At 42.7% G+C, this 19408-nt stretch overlaps 1 protein-coding gene across 2 annotated transcripts in view; it reads right to left on the reverse strand.

Moving 5' to 3' along the window:
• Positions 1 to 19408, reverse strand: part of POLA1 (DNA polymerase alpha 1, catalytic subunit) — a 481679-nt gene that overhangs the window by 209910 nt on the left and 252361 nt on the right. For both annotated transcript variants that reach the window (XM_040338205.1, XM_040338204.1), the window contains exon 34: positions 15741 to 15872. In XM_040338205.1, coding sequence (XP_040194139.1) covers positions 15741 to 15872 — 132 coding nt within the window. The remainder of the gene's footprint in view (positions 1 to 15740; positions 15873 to 19408) is intronic.

Raw genomic sequence — 19408 nt, forward strand, 5'->3', positions numbered from 1 at the left:
ATCATCGGGGTCATATTTAGGATGGGAATCCTTAAAACAGCATCTGGAGAACATTTCTTGTAGAAACCCTCCATTTGGTACTGCTGAGTAAATTAATCACTTAGGTGGCAAAAAAAATTCCCTGGTTAAGGCCAATCACTCCCCGAAAGTGAGGGTGCACTGGAAAAGATTTGGGACCCCAAGACTCTGAGGACTCATCTGCTTGACTGCTTCCTCCTCTTCCACATCCTAATGATTATCCTCCGATATCTCATGCTCCTGTAAAAGATCCCAGGCATTCTAAAAACAAGAAAGAACCGAGAGCTGATCATGAAAACCAGAAATGGCTGCAGAGAACTTCCCTTGACATAAGGGAACTGGAGTATTGTGGCCCTGAGACAGATACCAGAAAAAGGACAGGACATCAGAACTAACCTAATCCTTTGTGGGCCTTTGCAGGGAAAAAACTTTGCAGAGGGCTCCTCGCTGCCCAACTGAGTGATCTGGGAGTCGACCATCTCTTTCCCCAACCCCTCTGCCCTAACAAGGCCATGGTTTTCCGAGGATACTCAGAGGCCAGTTACATTTCCAATTTCTTACAGAGCAGGAAGCACATGTCTTCAAGTAAAGAAACATAGTAAAATACTGCAGACGTGTGCTGTACTGTTTACTTTGAAAACTGCTACTGTGGTATACTGCTCCACTCGAGGAAACCAGAGCCTAGTAGCCCATGTAACACCCCCCCCCCCCCCCCCCGCCATTAAGGGAAAATTGCAGGGGAACAAATTTTGCCCAGTAGTACATAGACAACTACCCCATCCAGGCACCAGAGCCAACTGGCCCAATATTAACCCAACATGGTGGACACGTTCTGCAAGCCTTCCTTTTTAGGGGATGATTGCCCTGGACCTGTAGAGCATCCTGCCAGTGAAGTTACCCGATACAGTGCATCCTGGAGATCGCTGCCCTTAGGGTCCATTGTCAATCAGCTACATTACAAGCTGTCCCCACCCTTGAATGTGGCGTGCGGGTGCAATCTCTTTAGACCTGTAGGCCATAGAGACTAATCCAGGTGAAGCATAGGATAAAGCCCATGGAGAGAGTGCTATACAGAAACATCTGTAAAATAATCCATCACCTCAAACACTAAGTCTTAGCTGAGTTGGGAGGGGATATGCCGTGGGGCAGGGTTTCCTGTCTTTTTGGCCAGTGTAAGTTATGGCAACATAACCCAAGTAGTCCTTGAAGTCCTCTGTGATGTTTGAAAAAAAAAATTCATACTGCCATATTCTGACGCACCCCCACAGTTTCATTCATTCATTGTGGCATGTGAAACCCTCTTCCAGGTTAAATGACGGCCAGTGTCATTCAACCTACTTTATGTTAGTGCAGAGCATCCAGGCTTTTCCCACACTTGCTATACAGGAGATTGTTGCAGCACATGGGGTCCACCAACCACCAGAGGAAGAAGAGGGTGAAAAGAACCTACGCCAAAAAAAGACACCAGGAAAAAGCTGTACACAGATTTTTTTCTAATTTTTTTAAGGCTGTTGTAATTCTTCTATTGAGGGAAAGAAAAGGCAGAGATGAGGTCCTGTACCCCAAGACCCCTTTCACACTGCCGACGCTCATAGCATTGGGCGCTTTTAATCCCGCTAGCGCCCAAGAAAGGGTTAAAACCGCCCGCAATGCGCCGCTACAGCGGTGCCGCCCATTAATTTCAATAGGTAGAAGCGCATTAGCAGCGGCGAGTTCAACGCTGCTAATGGACTACAAAGAAGCTGCTGGCAGGACTTTTTCTGACACCCTGCCAGCGCACCCGTTCCAGTGTGAAAGCCCTCGGGCTTTTACACTGGAGTGAATAAAGCAGCAGTTTAAGGGCAAATTGCAGGCGCTATTTTTAATGCTATAGCTCCTGCAAAACACTCTCAGTGAGAAAGGGGTCTTAGTTGGGTCCCAATTCAATAAAAAAAAAAAAATGATGATTCCCCTGGGTTTGCAGATCAAAAAAGACAGATAAAAGTCTTTAACCACTTCCCGACCGCCGCATGTAGATATACGTCGGCAGAATGGCACGGACAGGCCATCAACGTACCTGTACGTGCCTGCCTAGACGTGGCGGTCGGGTTCCCTCGGGGAGCGATCCGGGACGACGGCGCGGCTATTTGTTTATAGCCGCTCCATCGCGATCGCTCCCCGGAGCTGAAGAACGGGGAGAGCCGTATGTAAACACGGCTTCCCCGTGCTTCACTATGGCGCTGCATCGATCGAGTGATCCCCTTTATAGGGGAGACTCGATCGAAGATGTCATTCCTACAGCCACACCCCCCTACAGTTGTGAACACACACTAAATGTACACTAAATCCTACAGCGCCACCTGTGGTTAACTCCTAAAATGCAACTGTCATTTTCACAATAAAGAATTCAATTTAACCACTTCCCTACCGGCCCATAGTGAAATGACGTCCACAAAGAACCTCTGCCGTTCAGAGTGGACGTCATATGACGTCCTGGGCTTTGTGGGGGGGATATCTGAATGATGCCTGGAGCTAGAGGCATCATTCAGATATCCTTCTCTTGTGCCGGCGATTCTGCACAACGTAAGAACGATCATAGCGGCGATTCCGCCGCTAGATCGTTCTTACAGGCGGCGGGAGGGGACATCCCCCCCCCTCCCGCCGCCATCCGGTGCTTCTCCGGGCTCTCCCGTGCCATCGGGGGCCCGGAGAACGAATCGTCCGGCGCTCGCAGGAAGCATAGAGATGACTGGTGACCAGATGGTCACCAGTCATCTCTATGACCGTCGGAGGACCCGGGCGCGATGTGATGACGTCACGCCCGGGTCCCGTAAGTAAACAAAGCCGCGATTGCGGCTGCTAAGCAACAGCAAGCATGAGATCGGTGAATTTTTTTTCACCGATTTCATGCTTTCCAGCCTGGAGGAGAGATGTGGGGTCTTATTGACCCCGCATCTCTCCATAAAGAGTACCTGTCACACACATTCCTATTACAAGGGATGTTTACATTCCTTGTAATAGGAATAAAAGTGATCAAAAAAAAAAATTTAAAAAAAAAGTGTAAAAAAAGAAATAAATGTATAAAAAGAAAAAAAGAAATAAAATTTATTTTTTTAACGCCCCTGTCCCCGGTAGCTTGCGCGCAGAAGCGAACGCACACGCAAGTCCCGCCGACATATGTAAACGCCGTTTAAACCACATATGTGAGGTATCGCCACGTGCGTTAGAGTGCCAGCAACAATTCTAGCACTAGATCTCCTCTGTAAATCTAAACTGGTAACCTGTAAAAAATTTCAAATCGTTGCCTATGGAGATTTTTAAGTACCGAAGTTTGGCGCCATTCCATGAGTGTGCGCAATTTTAAAGCGTGACATGTTAGGTATCTATTTACTCGGTGTAACATCATCTTTCCTATTTTACAAAAAAATTGGGCTAACTTTACTGTTTTTTAATTCATGAAACAATTTTTTTCCAAAAAAAAGGCGTTTGAAAAATTATTGCGCAAATACCGTGCAAGATAAAAGGTTTCAATGACCGTCGTTTTATTCCCTAGGGTGTCTGCTAAAAAAAAATATATAATGTTTGGGGGTTCTGCGTAATTTTCTAGCAAAAAAATTATGATTTGTACATGTAGGAGAGAAGTGCCAGAATAGGCCTGGTATGGAAGGGTGTATAACTGCCCTGTATGGAAGAGGTTAAATGCATTTTTTGCTGTGAAAATTACAATGGTCCCAAAAATGTGTCAAAATTGTCCGAAGTGTCCGCCATAATGTCGCAGTCACGAAAAAAATCGCTGATCGCCGCCATTAGTAGTAAAAAAAAAAAAATTAATAAAAATGCAATAAAACTATCCCCTATTTTGTAAACGCTATAAATTTTGCGCAAACCAATCGATAAACGCTTATTGCGATTTTTTTTACCAAAAATAGGTAGAAGAATACGTATCGGCCTAAACTGAGGAAAAAAAAAATTTTTATATATGTTTTTGGGGGATATTTATTATAGCAAAAAGTAAAAAATATTGCATTTTTTTCAAAATTGTCGCTCTATTTTTGTTTATAGCGCAAAAAATAAAAACCGCAGAGGTGATCAAATACCACCAAAAGAAAGCTCTATTTGTGGGGGAAAAAGGATGTCAATTTTGTTTGGGAGCCACGTCGCACGACCGCGCAATTGTCTGTTAAAGCGACGCAGTCCCGAACTGTAAAAACACCTTGGGTCTTTAGGCAGCATATTGGTCCGGGGCTTAAGTGGTTAATAATTCAGGTCAGCAATTTAAAATATTGACGGCAAAAGGATATAGACAGACAACAAGACAGCCAGGCAATACTTACAAATGATGCAACAGATAAACAGCATATAACACAGAAAAAAAGGGACTTAAGGTCGCGGCTGAGATCGGAAGGTCCCTTTTTTCTGTGTTTTATGCCGTTTATCTGTTGCATCAATTGTAAGTGACTTTCTAGTTTATTAAACGTTTTTATCAAAAACTGCACCATGGAGACCTCCTCTTCCTTTTTCATGTCACTGAGCATTATCATCCGGAGAGTTTGATTGTTCCTTTACATCTAGGGAATCGATCGGCCAGTATAGATTTCCTAGTAAGGCACATTTACTCAATATATGAGGTGAGAGGCTGGGGAAAACATTATCACCCACACTGGATGGAGATTAGTCGGACGGTGGCACATGCACTTTATATTTGATCAACTGTTTCACGTTTGGATTCATTACCACAGTTGGATTCCTTTGCACTTTATATGAGATTGTCCCATGTTGTTGGACTTTATATTTTTGCACAAAGAACTTTTGCAAATGTTTTGCCTTGTTGGAAGCCCGGGACTGTTATTTTTCAATTTATCATCATTACCATATGCACATTTATTGTTGTGTTTTGCACTTTATTGCATATTTGCACAGCTGCTAAAATTTGCACGGTCGCTTGCACTATTATTGGATATTAGGTACTGTATTTGCAGTTACTTTATTTCTCTTTATTTGATAATTTATGCTAGTTTTTTTAGGTCTCATGAAGATTAGTAAGCACCACATTCCTATTTATTTCCATTTATGATTGGTGTGCGAACACCCTTTTTTGTTAGCAGCTACTTATTAGTTTTAGATTCATTTTCACCCTTGTGGTTGGCGCATTAGTATTCCTTTATACACACTGTAGTAAACATGGCCCAGTCTTAAAATGGTACATTTTCTTAGTTTAAACATTTGATATAGGTTTTCTTTTTTCTGTTGTGAATAAAATAGAAGTTTGAGATTTGCAAATCACTGCATTCTGTTTTTATGCAGATTTTACACAGTGTTCCATCATCTCAACGTGGGGTTGTAAAACATTTGTTTTTATTTCACCAAAAAACATTAAAATGTACTATGTATTTAAAGATTAATATGTCCATAAGTTGGCTACATTAAAACACTCAGAAAAATTCAGCAAAAAACATACAACAAGCTAGTTAATTTATATTATAGAAGCCATTTGAGAGCAGCTGTTCCGTAGAAACATTTAAAGCAAATTTATATTCAAGTCAGTGATTCCTTGTTTACAAAATCACCCATCTTTATAGATTAGTTTATTATTTCTAAAGCAAAGTAAATTTTATTTCATCTATTTAATGTGCAGCTTACAATTAAAAAATCATCCTGCTCAATGCAACATGGCAGGAAGGTATCCCACGTGGCCTATTAGGGAAGCACACAATTATTTTCACCATTGACTGTTCCACCTTTACACATTTTGCAAAAGTTCAGCAAGAATGACAAGTTAACAAGCCTTTAGGCCAAACATACTCTCCTGCAAATAAAATTGTGCCACTCAACTGCAATCTTTAAATTCACATGTTATGTAATAATTAGTCAAACACGAAAATGTGGCAATATTCATCCTGCCAACTATTGTGTGCAGTTGGCGGCCCAGCTCTCCATTCCTCAATAATTCCCAATTCACATATTTGTCTGAATAATCCTGCATATAAATCAGAATAAATAAGGATCGGTGTGTTTCATAGATCAATAACCACTTTTCATTAAGACAATGCGCAATATAGGCAGTCCCCGACTTACGAACGACTCCTACTTACGAACAGCCTCAATATCTGCTGCTTGTGCGCCATGCTGGTCCTGGATACCTCCGAGCAGCTATCTTGCCACATTCCACACTGCAGTACTTCATGTACTGCATGGCCAGAAGAGCCCCAGAAGTGCCAGGAACATCCCACATCCCTGCACAGGTGGACGCCGGAACAACCCACATCCATGCACAGGTGGAAGTTACACTTACAAGCAGTGTTCAGACTTACGAACAAATTCCACTCACGAACAAACCTACAGTTCCTTATTGTGTTTGTAACTCGGGGACTGCCTGTAAAAGGAACAGTTGATGGGCAGAAGAAACTTGCCTCAATCCCAAATAGAGAGAGGTACAGATAGATAATGGTTTTGAAAACATGGACAGAGAACAAGTGGTGGCCCTGCAACATGAAACTGGTGGTAGATGCTTTAAAACTCCCAGGTGTCCCGACACATTCAGAAGAATAGGCTAAGGTAGGAAGTGAGGGACTTGCTTCCTGAGGGCTGAAGCCCTGGATAAAAAAAAACTAAATTACCATCCAGCCTGGTCGAAGAGGAGGGAGGAACCCAGAGGGACCACCCTGTAAGGAAACGGAGGAGAGGTCAGTTCCCAAGGGAAGACGTGGCAGAAAACCATAGATGACAGTCCTGACTCCACCCATAAAGTTAATCGAATTGGGGAGGGAGAATGACATTCCTACAGAAGGCGAGATGCACAGCCCCAGGGAAATAATATAACTACTGTAAATTTCAGGGTACTTCATCTCCATGCAACATTAAAAAAAGCAGGCGGCTCTTGAATCAGTTTTTGCTTACAGTTCACACCACACACAGTTCCAGTGTGTTGCTGATAAAATTTTTGCTAGGTTCCAGAACAGTTCTGTGCAGAAAAAATGCAGCATGCTCTACTTTTTTTCTGAACCGGAAACTTACTGCACTGGTGTGAACTAGAGCCATTGGAATACATGAAAAAAACTGCATGCATTTTTAGTGCAAAAAAAAAAAAGCACACAGAACTGCATCTAGTGTGAACTAGCGCTTAAGAAGAGAGGATAAGCCAAGGAAGAATAAAGACTGCTGGGGCAACAGAGGAAAGAAAAAAACCTCTGTAGGACCATATAAGGGAGTAACGCCCTTAAACACAATAGAAGGACTCAGCTTGGGCAAGAGCGACTGAGGGGGGCACCCAAGAGGAAAAAAAATTCATGAGAAGAGGAGCAATTTTATGCAAAGGAGTGTGCACAGGAAGTGCAAGATTCAAGGTGTTAGGAAAAAGGAAAAGGACATAAAAGGCCAAACCAAGATTTACAGGGTACCAAAGGATAAGTGTTTGGGGATTTCAAACAAAACATTTTAGGTTTAGGAATCGGCACAGAAAATAAACTTAAATTTGAATGAAAAAAAAAGGAATCGGCAAAAGTTCTGGGGTGGGTTTCCCTGTCATCAAGTTAGGTGAAAACTACCTCACATGATAGATCGCAGATATGGGGGATGCGATCTGCATGCCCCTGGAAAGAAGGGCATCCAACCTGGAGGTAGAAATGTGTATCACTAGTAAATCAGTGATCCCTGGACGATAATCATAACTTAAGAAGTTGGGTGAAAAAGGCAGGCAAGTGCAGGGGCACCTAAAGACCGAAATTAGAGATAAAAACAAACACATAAGAGGCCTGAGAACAGAATCAATGCAACCTTTACCAGTAATAAGCCAGAGAATAAAGTCAGGGTTTTGTTTTTTTGAGTAGGTGAGAGAAAAATTGCTTCTCAGCTTGCAAAACAGGCAGCCTGATAATCTAAAAACATAATACGAGGATGGAGGACTTATTAACGCTCAGGGCAAAGTCAGAGTTGCAAACAAGGGAGGCATGTAGTTTTAAGCGTACGATGGGACATACATCTGTAAACACACACAGGGTTACTTGGTGTGGAATTTAGAAGGTCCTTATGATTCTACCTGAAAATAAAAGCAGACCACCTCCCTCCTGTGACTATAAAGCTGTAAGGAGGTAGCAACAGGTAGAAAAAAATTGAAAAAGTGAGGACTGCAAGAGACCCTGTGTGGACCCCTCTAGGATAGCTTGATATAAATGGCTGGAACATCTCTGTACCAAGTTGAAGCAAATGTTCATAGACATCCTTCCACTCTCCAGGGGTGAAGGTGAACCTTTAGTGTCGAGAAGGCTTTTGAGCAAGTTTATGGGCTTAGAGATGAGGGGGTCTGGCACAGGATAAACTTGCAGTAAAAAATTACACTTCGAGAAGGCAAACAGATTGTATACGTAACAGAGGCAAAAAATAAATAGGTAGGTTTAATTGCGGATGACGGAGTGTAAACGTATTTGCTTCTGTGATCACCTCAACATATTTCTCAGGGGATTTTCCAAAAAGGAGTTAAATTCCAAATGGCATGTGCAAAAGGCACCTTTACCAAGAAGGGCTCCAAGCCATAAAATTCTGTGCATTTACACAGAAAGGATATTCTGGATATTTCATAAATCACATTCTCCATGCTGTCAACGCAGAAAAGTAGGGCAAAGGCAAAAGCTATCATCTTGCAGAAAGAGTAGAATTACCTATTTAACCACTTGCCGACCGCCGCATGTACATGTACGTCCACAGAATGGCACGTACAGGCATATGGGTGTACATGTACGTCCCCGCCTTTCCGCAGGTCGGGGGTCCGATCGGGACCCCCCCCCCCCGCTACATGTGACGGTCGGATACCCGCGGGGAGCGATCCGGGACGACGGCGTGGCCATTCGTTTATAGCCGCCCTGTCGCGATTGCTCCCCGGAGCTGAAGAACAGGGAGAGCCGTATGTAAACACGGCTTCCCTGTGCTTCACTGTGGCGGCTGCATCGATCGAGTGATCCCTTTTATAGGGAGACTCGATCGATGACGTCAGTCCTACAGCCACACCCCCCTACAGTTGTAAACACACACTAGGTGAACTCCTACAGCGCCCCCTGTGGTTAACTCCCAAACTGCAACTGTAATTTTCACAATAAACAATGCAATTTAAATGCATTTTTTGCTGTGAAAATGACAATGGTCCCGAAAATGCGTCAAAATTTTCCAAAGTGTCCACCATAATGTCGCAGTCACGAAAAAAAATCGCTGATCCCCGCCATTAGTAGTAAAAAAAAAAAATAATAAAAATGCAATAAAACTATCCCCCTATTTTATAAACGCTATAAATTTTGCGCAAACCAATCGATAAACGCTTATTGCGATTTTTTTTACCAAAAAAAGGTAGAAGAATACGTATCTGCCTAAACTGAGGAAAAAAAATGTTATATATATGTTTTTGGGGGATATTTATTATAGCAAAAAGTTAAAAATATTGCATTTTTTTCAAAATTGTCGCTCTATTTTTGTTTATAGCGCAAAAAATAAAAACCGCAGAGGTGATCAAATACCACCAAAAGAAAGCTCTATTTGTGGGGAAAAAAGGACGCCAATTTTATTTGGGAGCCACGTTGCACGACCGCGCAATTGTCTGTTAAAGCGACGCAGTGCCGAATCGCAAAATCTGGCCTGAGCATTTAGCAACAAAATGGTCCGGGGCTTAAGTGGTTAACCACTTAAGAATGCAGGTAAAGGACCCGGCCAGTTTTTGTGATTCGGCACTGCAACGCTTTAAAAATCGCAATAAGCGTTTATCGATTGGTTTGCGCAAAATTTATAGTGTTTACAAAATAGGTGATAGTTTTATTGCATGTTTATTAAAAACATTTTTTTTTACTACTAATGGCGGAGATCAGCGATTTTTTTCATGACCGCGACATTATGGCGGACACATCAGACAATTTTGACACATTTTTGGGATTGGGAGATAACCACTAGGGGGGGCTGAAGGGTTTAAGTGTGACCTCGTATGCGTTTCGAATCTTAGGGGGGCGCGGCTGGACGTGTGACATCACTGATCGTGTTTCCCTATATCAGGGAACACACGATCAATGACAGCGCCACAGTGAAGAACGGGGAAGCTGTGTTTACACACAGCTCTCCTCGTTCTTCAGCTCCAGGACCGATTGCGGGACTGCAGCGGCGATCGGGTCCGGCGGCCCGCGACCCACGGCTGGGCACTTAAAGAGGATGTACAGGTATAGTTTTTCATTGTCTGGGCAACTGATAAGCTAGCAAAAGCCAGCTTGCAGGGCTGAACCTGCCAGAGCAAAGGATGATTTCAAGAGAGTCTTCAAACCATCAACGGAATCCGTGAAGGGAATGCACACAATAGAACCAGTAGATTACTTAGTGCAGGAATGGCTTGAACCTCAAAAAGGTAACATTTCTTATTTATAATCTTTTTCAATAAAGCAGCAAAAATGCCAGGAAGGGTAAATAACCTCTTGGAGTTGGGCCAGTCATTATACAGAGCCATAATGTCTATTGGAGTAAGTGGTTAAACACAGCTAGCTCTTCTCAGCTTCCAGAGACTAGTACGCACTGCCTCAATGAATCCACTTTAGCCAGAATGTGGCAGGTGGTGAAGAATTTACTTCACAAAATGTTGGTGGTGAAAAATCTTCACCAGCCTTCATCTTCATGTCCAAGTCCCCTTTGCAAATGTAAGTGCACTAGGAAGTTTAGGTTGTAGCCCATTAATATAGTAAAAATGATATTGTGGTGCGCCCCGCTGACAAGAGTGGAGGGATTGGGATTCTTGATTGTGAAGCCTACAAAACAGAAATGTTAAGCATACTATCTGACCAGGAGACATATTTTCCACTTGGAGGCAATACCATGTTCAAGTTTAAGAGCAAGCTTAAATAGCCTTGATAGAGGAAGGCCATCAGAAAAATATAGTAAAAAAAAAAAAAAAAAATCCTTTTTGAATCATGTGACCCGGATGGTACCAGTGATCTATTAGCTGCTAAAAGTCCACAAAGATCCTATGCACCCCCCATCCCCCCCCAGAAGGCCAATGGTAAGTATTAATTTGATTACCTCCAGGGTGGCAGATATATTGATCACTTTTTAAAGGCACTAGTGGTACATTGTTTTTGAGAGACTCTACCCGGGTTATTAATGCTCTCATATGTTGGTGGAATAGAAAGATAGTTACATACATACTCGCTACGGCAGATGTATCATCTCTATACTAGAATATCCCAACAACATGGCCGTGAGGCAGTGGAATACTTTACCTGTTGGGATATGATAGTATAGAGAGTCGGGTGTCCAGAGAATTTGTTTTGAAACTCTTGGATTATGCGAAAGATCAATTATTTTAGGTTTGAGGGATATTATTTGCAGAATAAAGGGGTGGCCATGGGGGCCAAATTTGCGCCCAGCATGGCCAATCTCTTAATGGCCAAGGAGGAGGACATCTATCAGAGGCCTAGACCGGAGTCAATTCCATGGAAAAGGTACAGATGACATCTTCCTCCTATAGGATGTAGACATAAATTTGCTTAATGTGTATATGATCATGTTAAATGATATACAGTGCCTTGAGAAAGTATTCGGGCCCCCTTGAACTTTGCGACCTTTTGCCACATTTCAGGCTTCAAACATAAAGATATAAAACTATTTTTTTTTGAAGAAACAACAACAAGTGGGACACAATCATGAAGTGGAACGAAATTTATTGGATATTTCAAACTTTAACAAAAAAAAAAAAAAACTGAAAAATTGGGCGTGCAAAATTATTCAGCCCCCTTTAGTTAATACTTTGTAGCGCCACCTTTTGCTGCGATTACAGCTGTAAGTCTCTTGGGGTATGTCTCTATCAGTTTTGCACATCGAGAGACTGACATTTTTGCCCATTCCTCCTTGCAAAACTGCTCGAGCTCAGTGAGGTTGGATGGAGAGCGTTTGTGAACAGCAGTTTTCAGTTCTTTCCACAGATTCTCGATTGGATTCAGGTCTGGACTTTGACTTGGCCATTCTAACACCTGGATATGTTCATTTGTGAACCATTCCATTGTAGATTTTGCTTTATTTTTTGGATCATTGTCTTGTTGGAAGACAAATCTCCGTCCCAGTCTCAGGTCTTTTGCAGACTCCATCAGGTTTTCTTCCAGAATGGTCCTGTATATGGTTCAATCCATCTTCCCATCAATTTTAACCATCTTCCCTGTCCCTGCTGAAGAAAAGCAGGCCCAAACCATGATCCTGCCACCACCATGTTTGACAGTGGGGATGGTGTATTCAGGGTGATGAGCTGTGTTGCTTTTACACCAAACTTAACGTTTTACATTGTTGCCAAAAAGTTCGATTTTGGTTTCATCTGACCAGAGCACCTTCTTCCACATGTTTGGTGTGTCTCCCAGGTGGCTTGTGGTAAACTTTAAAAAAAACTTTTTATGGATATCTTTAAGAAATGGCTTTCTTCTTGCCACTCTTCCATAAAGGCCAGATTTGTGCAGTATACGACTGATTGTTGTCCTATGGACAGAGTCTCCCACCTCAGCTGTAGATCTCTGCAGTTCATCCAGAGTGATCATGGGCCTCTTGGCTGCATCTCTGATCAGTCTTCTCCTTGTATGAGCTGAAAGTTTAGAGGGACAGCCAGGTCTTCGTAGATTTGCAGTGGTCTGATACTCCTTCCATTTCAATATTATCGCTTGCACAGTGCTCATTGGGATGTTTAAAGCTTGGGAAATCCTTTTGTATCCAAATGCGGCTTTAAAACTTTCTCCACAACAGTATCTCGGACCTGCCTGGTGTGTTCCTTGTTCTTCATGATGCTCTCTGCGCTTTAAACGGACCTCTGAGACTATCACAGTGCAGGTGCATTTATACGGAGACTTGATTACACACAGGTGGATTCTATTTAAGTCATTTAGGTCAACATTGGATCATTCAGAGATCCTCACTGAACTTCTGGAGAGAGTTTGCTGCACTGAAAGTAAAGGGGCTGAATAATTTTGCACACCCAATTTTTCAGTTTTTTATTTGTTAAAAAAGTTTGAAATATCCAATAAATTTCGTTCCACTTCATGATTATGTCCCACTTGCTGTTGATTCTTCAAAAAAAACAGTTTTATATCTTAATGTTTGAAGCCTGGAATGTGGCAAAAGGTTGCAAAGTTCAAGGGGGTCGAATACTTTCTCAAGGCACTGTAGGTATTGCTTTGCAGCATGAGGCAAGTAAAACGGAAATCAATTTCAGTTGTGGATGGAAATATCACATCCACATATTTTAAAGAGACGGCTAGGAATAGATTTATTAATACCAACAGTTGTCATCTGTCCCTAGGAGTCAATTTGTGAGGAATTGGACCAATCGAGACAATTTACTTCAGATAAATTAAAAGAAGCTCTGAATAACGCTTATAGAAAGATGATCTATTCATCCCCAGAGCTGATGATTCAGTTGATTTTGCCCTTTTTACCACATATTCTAATCAGCATTATGCGGTTAAAAAGATTATGCTAGGTTATGATGGGTTTTTGGGACTGCATCTTCCCAAAAACCCTCAGACTGTCTATAGAGGAGTTCTGCCGTTAAAGTTACAGATAACGCCTAATGTTATAGCTCACCCCATAAAACTATTTTTTCCAGAATATGGGTGGCTTTTTCCCTTCTAGGAAGTGCCCCATATATAAAATTAATGCACATAAATGTAGAAAGAACGATTTATTTTAATCTAGTTCTACTCAAACAGTTTGCCATTAAACCTTTCATTACATGTATATCCAAAAAGGGTATTTAATTAGATGTTCGTGTGGCCTTCAGTATATTGTCTGAATGCTTCAGACAAGATTGAATGTACATGTGGCCAATATAAAGAAAGGGTTTCCCCAAGCATAGTTTATCCAACCATTATGATTTGCAACATAATCGCAACGCCTGAAGGAATGTATATGGATTTTGAAAGGTTTACAAGCCACTGGAGAGAGGTAGTAATGTGGTTAGAGAAGTCTCTATATTGGAAACCAAGTGGATTTACCAGGTTAAAACTTGTACCCCATTCGGTATGAGAATCAAATGTGATATTAATGCGTACATCTATAATGGTTAGAAATTATGTACAGTTAAATCGTGTGTTTAACTACTTGCCGCCCAGCCGCCGCAGTTATACGGCAGCAGGTGGGCTCGGCTGCGCGAGATCAGGTAGCCGATACGTCATCTCGCGTTTCAGCCAATAGGGGCGCGCACGCCCCCCTCTTGCCCCTGGTGCCGACGCGCGTGCCCGGCAGGCGCGATCACCGCCGGGCACCAGTGATCGCTCGTTACAGAGCGAGAACTGTGTGTGTAAACACACAGCTCCCGGTCCTGTCAGGGGGAGAAATGACGGATTGTCTGTTCATACAACGTCATTTACGCCATAAGGTCGCAGTACCGATAAAAATCGCTGATCGCCGCCATTACCAGTAAAATAAAAAAAAAAATATTAATAAAAATGCCATGAAACTATCCCCTATTTTGTAAACACTATAACTTTTGTGCAAACCAAACGCTTATTGCGATTTTTTTTACGAAAAATATGTAGAAGAATACGTATCGGCCTAAACTGAGGAAAAAACAATTTTTTATATATATTTTTGGGGATATTTATTATAGCAAAAAGTTTTTGTTTTTAGCGCAAAAAAAAAAAAAAAACAGAGGTGATCAAATACCACCAAAAGAAAGCTCTATTTGTGGGGGAAAAAAAGGACGCCAATTTTGTTTGGGAGCCACGTCACACGACCGTGCAATTATCAGTTAAAGCGACGCAGTGCCGAATCGCAAAAAGGGGCCCGGTCATTAACCAGCAATATGGTCCGGGGCTGAAGTGGTTAAGTAGTTATGGTTTTTAACAAATATTAATGTTTAAAAGGTTTCTCCTTTCTTATTTAAAGACATTTATCTGGGTAAATATTTTCTGTATTTTAGCCTTAGATCTCTTTTTAGAGGTACGTTATTTACCGTTATGCACATCATTCTATTATACATGATAAAAACGTTTGATATCTTCTGATACAAGATAGCGCTGTTTCCCGATACAGTCGCTATGACCATTATTCTATTTAACATATGATTAGGTTTGTTCACCTAGGTTATTAATTCCCTGATCACTAAAACAAGGATCAGGTTGCTGTTTATATTGTTTTTTATTGAGTGATTTGGTCGTTCCTTGATTGGAGCTATGAATTTCAAGTAATTTCCACTCTTTGTAGCACATAGATACCTTTAGGGCTTGTTTTTTAACAGTTTCTAGTTCCTCTACCGGTTTTTGGGATGCAATTATTGCCTGCCTTTTGCGCAAGCTATCCCGTTTATATAGAGCTGCAGCATCCATCTAGCCACGCCCCTGATGACGAAACACATAGGGAGGAAAGAATAACAAAAAACCCAATCTTTGAGCAGCTGTGGCAGTTCTCTGACATATTAGGCAACAATACGATTAGCTAGTTTTTGGTGGAAGGTGGTGGTCGGAAGGCACTATGTCAATAGCCAGAGGGGAACATTCGGAGTGTGGAATAAGAAAAGACATCAAATTTTAAATAGGTGAAATGTTTGTCAAAGTTAGCCACAAAGCCAGGAATTAAATATATGTGCACTACAGATTCAACAAGACATGTATAGCCAGGAACAGTATGCAAGAAGCCCTGTCATACATTGCCATGTCGATGGTCCCATTCAAGGACCTGGATACTATCCTGCAGCCAACTCCGTTATTGCAGTACATACAAAGTACCAAATGGGATGCATATATATCACTTACACTGTAGTACTTTTTTAAATGTCGTCTTATGTCCAAGTGAAGCTTATTGTTGATCAGTGTTGTGTACTCCAATGGTGAAGAATTGCATTCTGGTTTACTGCATTGGAACAAGCTAGGTTCAATTTGAAGCCCCTGGAACAGAAATAAAAGCATTCGCTAAACACACTAAAATATCACAGTAAAAACAAGTAGTCCAAGGCACATTATACCTAAAACTATTGTAGTTTTGGGTAGGCACTCCCTAAAATAATTTAATACTTACCTGCTCTGTGCAATCGTATCGCATAAAGTGGTCTCTTGCCTTCTCTCTGGGGTCCCCTGCTGGCACTGTCTGTTTCTACTTTCCTGCATTTCCCCCTATAGTAAGACACTACATAAGGGTGTAAATATGGATGCATGCTTCCAAGGGGGGCAGTGTGTGTGTCCATTGACAGACGCAGCATGGCTCAATAACCCAACCCCCCCCCACCCCCTCTTCACTGTATTCGCCTGACCATAACAGGGGTCAATGGTTCCCACTGCTCAAAATCTGTCCTGTGAGAGGAGGAACAGAGACCAGCGCTCAGGTAGGAAGGGGTGGAGGAGAAAAGCAACCAGTGGGACGTTTTTTACCTTAATGCAGAAAAATGCATGAAAGGCAATGTCTTGACTTTATAAGCAAATTAAGTAAGCCACTAATATTTAAATTAGCACTTGAGAATGATAAAACTTCAGTTTGTGCTTTTGCCCCTTCCCATAAGGCAATACAAGGCACCGCTTTAAGAGCATTTCCTAATCTACCTATAATAAAGTAACGTCAATAGAAAAACCAAGGTTTGGCTTTGTAAAGGCTATAGGTGTACAAACCTGGGAATGACTAAGTCACCAGTGGAAAACTGGATGCAAGACATCAGCATGGAACATTATGAACAATGCTCAAAGGGTATTTTCCTTGGAACACCCAAAGTATAAAATATTTGCAAAGAAAAATGTCTTACACTTTCACACAAATGGGGCTTTTTTGTGGTATTTAAATCACCACTGTGTTTATTTTTTGCTAAACAATTTTTGAAAAAACATTTTTAATTAATTTCTGTCTTAAAATATTGCAAATACGTAACCTTTCTTCATAAATTTAGATCAAAATGTATTCTGCCACATTTCATTGGTAAAAAACAAAACAAAAATCAGTGTATATTTAGCCTGTAGGACAGTTCTGGAATCCACAAACTATGGTATTCATAACTGAAAATGTATTTGAGGCACAATGGGACACGGGACAGGAGAAGTAAGAGGAAGAGGACAAGTAAGAGGAAGAGGACAAGTAAGAGGACGAGGACAAGTAAGAGGACGAGGACAAGTAAGAGGACGAGGGACTGGATGAGGAAGAGGACGAGGGACTGGAGGAGGAAGAGGACGAGGGACTGGAGGAGGAAGAGGACGAGGGACTGGAGGAGGAAGAGGACGAGGGACTGGAGGAGGAAGAGGACGAGGGACTGGAGGAGGAAGAGGACGAGGGACTGGAGGAGGAAGAGGACGAGGGACTGGAGGAGGAAGAGGACGAGGGACTGGAGGAGGAAGAGGACGAGGGACTGGAGGAGGAAGAGGACGAGGGACTGGAGGAGGAAGAGGACGAGGGACTGGAGGAGGAAGAGGACGAGGGACTGGAGGAGGAAGAGGACGAGGGACTGGAGGAGGAAGAGGACGAGGGACTGGAGGAGGAAGAGGACGAGGGACTTGAGGAGGAAGAGGACGAGGGACTTGAGGAGGAAGAGGACGAGGGACTTGAGGAGGAAGAGGACGAGGGACTTGAGGAGGAAGAGGACGAGGGACTTGAGGAGGAAGAGGACACAGGACTTGAGGAGGAAGAGGACACGGGACTTGAGGAGGAAGAGGACACGGGACTTGAGGAGGAAGAGGACACGGGACTTGAGGAGGAAGAGGACACGGGACTGGAGGAGGAGGACATGGGATGGAGGAGGGACTGGAAGAGGAGCACATGGGATGGAGGAGATGGGACTTCAGAAGGAAGAGGACCATAGGATAGAGAAGGAGGGACTGAAAGAGGAGCACATGGGATGGAGGAGATGGGACTGCAGAAGGAAGAGGACATAGGATAGAGAAGGAGGGACTGAAAGAGGAAGAAGAGGACATGGGATGAAGAATATAGGAGTGGAGGAGGAAGAGGACATGGGATGGAGGATATATTGGGTTGTAAGAGTATTAAAATAAAAGTGGGTGCACTGAAAAAGTTGGTGGAATGGCCAGTGGGTGCATTTGGTGGGACAGATAGTGGGCGGGCCTTGAGGAATATTTGTGGTCAGGCCAGGGGGGTCCAGACCTAAAGCTGTGTAAGGGGCCACAAAATTTCTGATGGATGCCCTGTCTATTGTATGTATGCCCAGATTGGTATCCCTCTTGACCTCAAGGCAGCCAACACTCACACCAGTGTTTTGGTAAACACCAGAGGAGCCCTGCATAGTCAGAGTAGCAAGTTTGCAAATTAAAAGTGCATCTGTGAAGAGCAAAAACTTGGTAAATGGAAGTATGCATTCTTAACAACTATAGATGCCAGCAATTCCACTTGATGTAAGGATGCCACTTTTGAATAAATTGACTCTCTTGAACTTGCAGATTTTGCCATAAATGTTCATGGCTTTAAAGAGGAACTGCAGTCTGTTCACATAATTTGTAATAAAAACATCTTTGCCATTCTGAAGCTTCCCTCCAACCACTTTGCATATTATTTGTCATATACTGTAATTCTGTACTTGTCAAATATGCAGCAGAAATCTCCCCCCACTAAATCTAGCTGCAGCCATTTTAACTGTGGGCAGCTGAAGCTGCTGCCTGTTCACTTCCTGGAATTACACAGATGCACACCTCCAACTCTGCAGCTTTCATTGGCCCTCTTAAGACTCGCCCCCCTCCCTTCCTGGCAAACTCTCCCAAGAGTGAGAGAGACAGCTGTGCATGTCTTCTTAAGCCTAGGCTAATTACCAGACAAGGGTCAGGAAGTGGGTATGGTATTGGGTAAGGTATTTACTGTCAGAAAAATAGGATTTTTGTACTCACTGTAAAATCCTTTTCTCTGAGTTCATGGACAGACACAGCATCAATCTTGACAAAGCGGGTATTCGGCCTTCAATCAGGAGAGGACTAGGCAGAAACAGGTTAAATGTTTTACACATCAAAAAACTGTACAGTACCGCCCCTAGGGTGGTCCCTTTATGTACAACCCCTCTCCCTGCCTCATGCAGCTCAGTTTGTCAAAAAGCAGCACAAAAAAAAAAAAAAAAAAAAAAGAGGGGTGGGTGCCGTGTCCGTCCATGAACTCAGAAAAGGATTTTACGGCGAGTACAAAAAAAATCCTATTTTCTCCCTTGTTCATGGATGGACACAGCATCAATCTTGACAAAGTGGGACGTCCCAACGCAGTGTCAAAAAAACGAGGGGTGGGAACAGCATTAACCACTTAAGGACCGCCTCCTGCACATTTACGTTGGCAGAATGGCATGGCTGGGAACAGGCACGTACCTGTACATTGCCTTTAAAAGCCCAGCCGTGGGTCGCGCGCGACCCGGTCCGAAGCTCCATGCCCGCGGGACGCGATCGGTCACAGAAGCTGAACACACCTTCCCCGTTCTTCACTGTGGCTGTGACACTGATCGTCTGTTCCCTGATATAGG

This window comes from Rana temporaria, chromosome 2 (genome assembly GCF_905171775.1).
Source record: "Rana temporaria chromosome 2, aRanTem1.1, whole genome shotgun sequence".
In the NCBI taxonomy this organism is placed as follows: domain Eukaryota; kingdom Metazoa; phylum Chordata; class Amphibia; order Anura; family Ranidae; genus Rana; species Rana temporaria.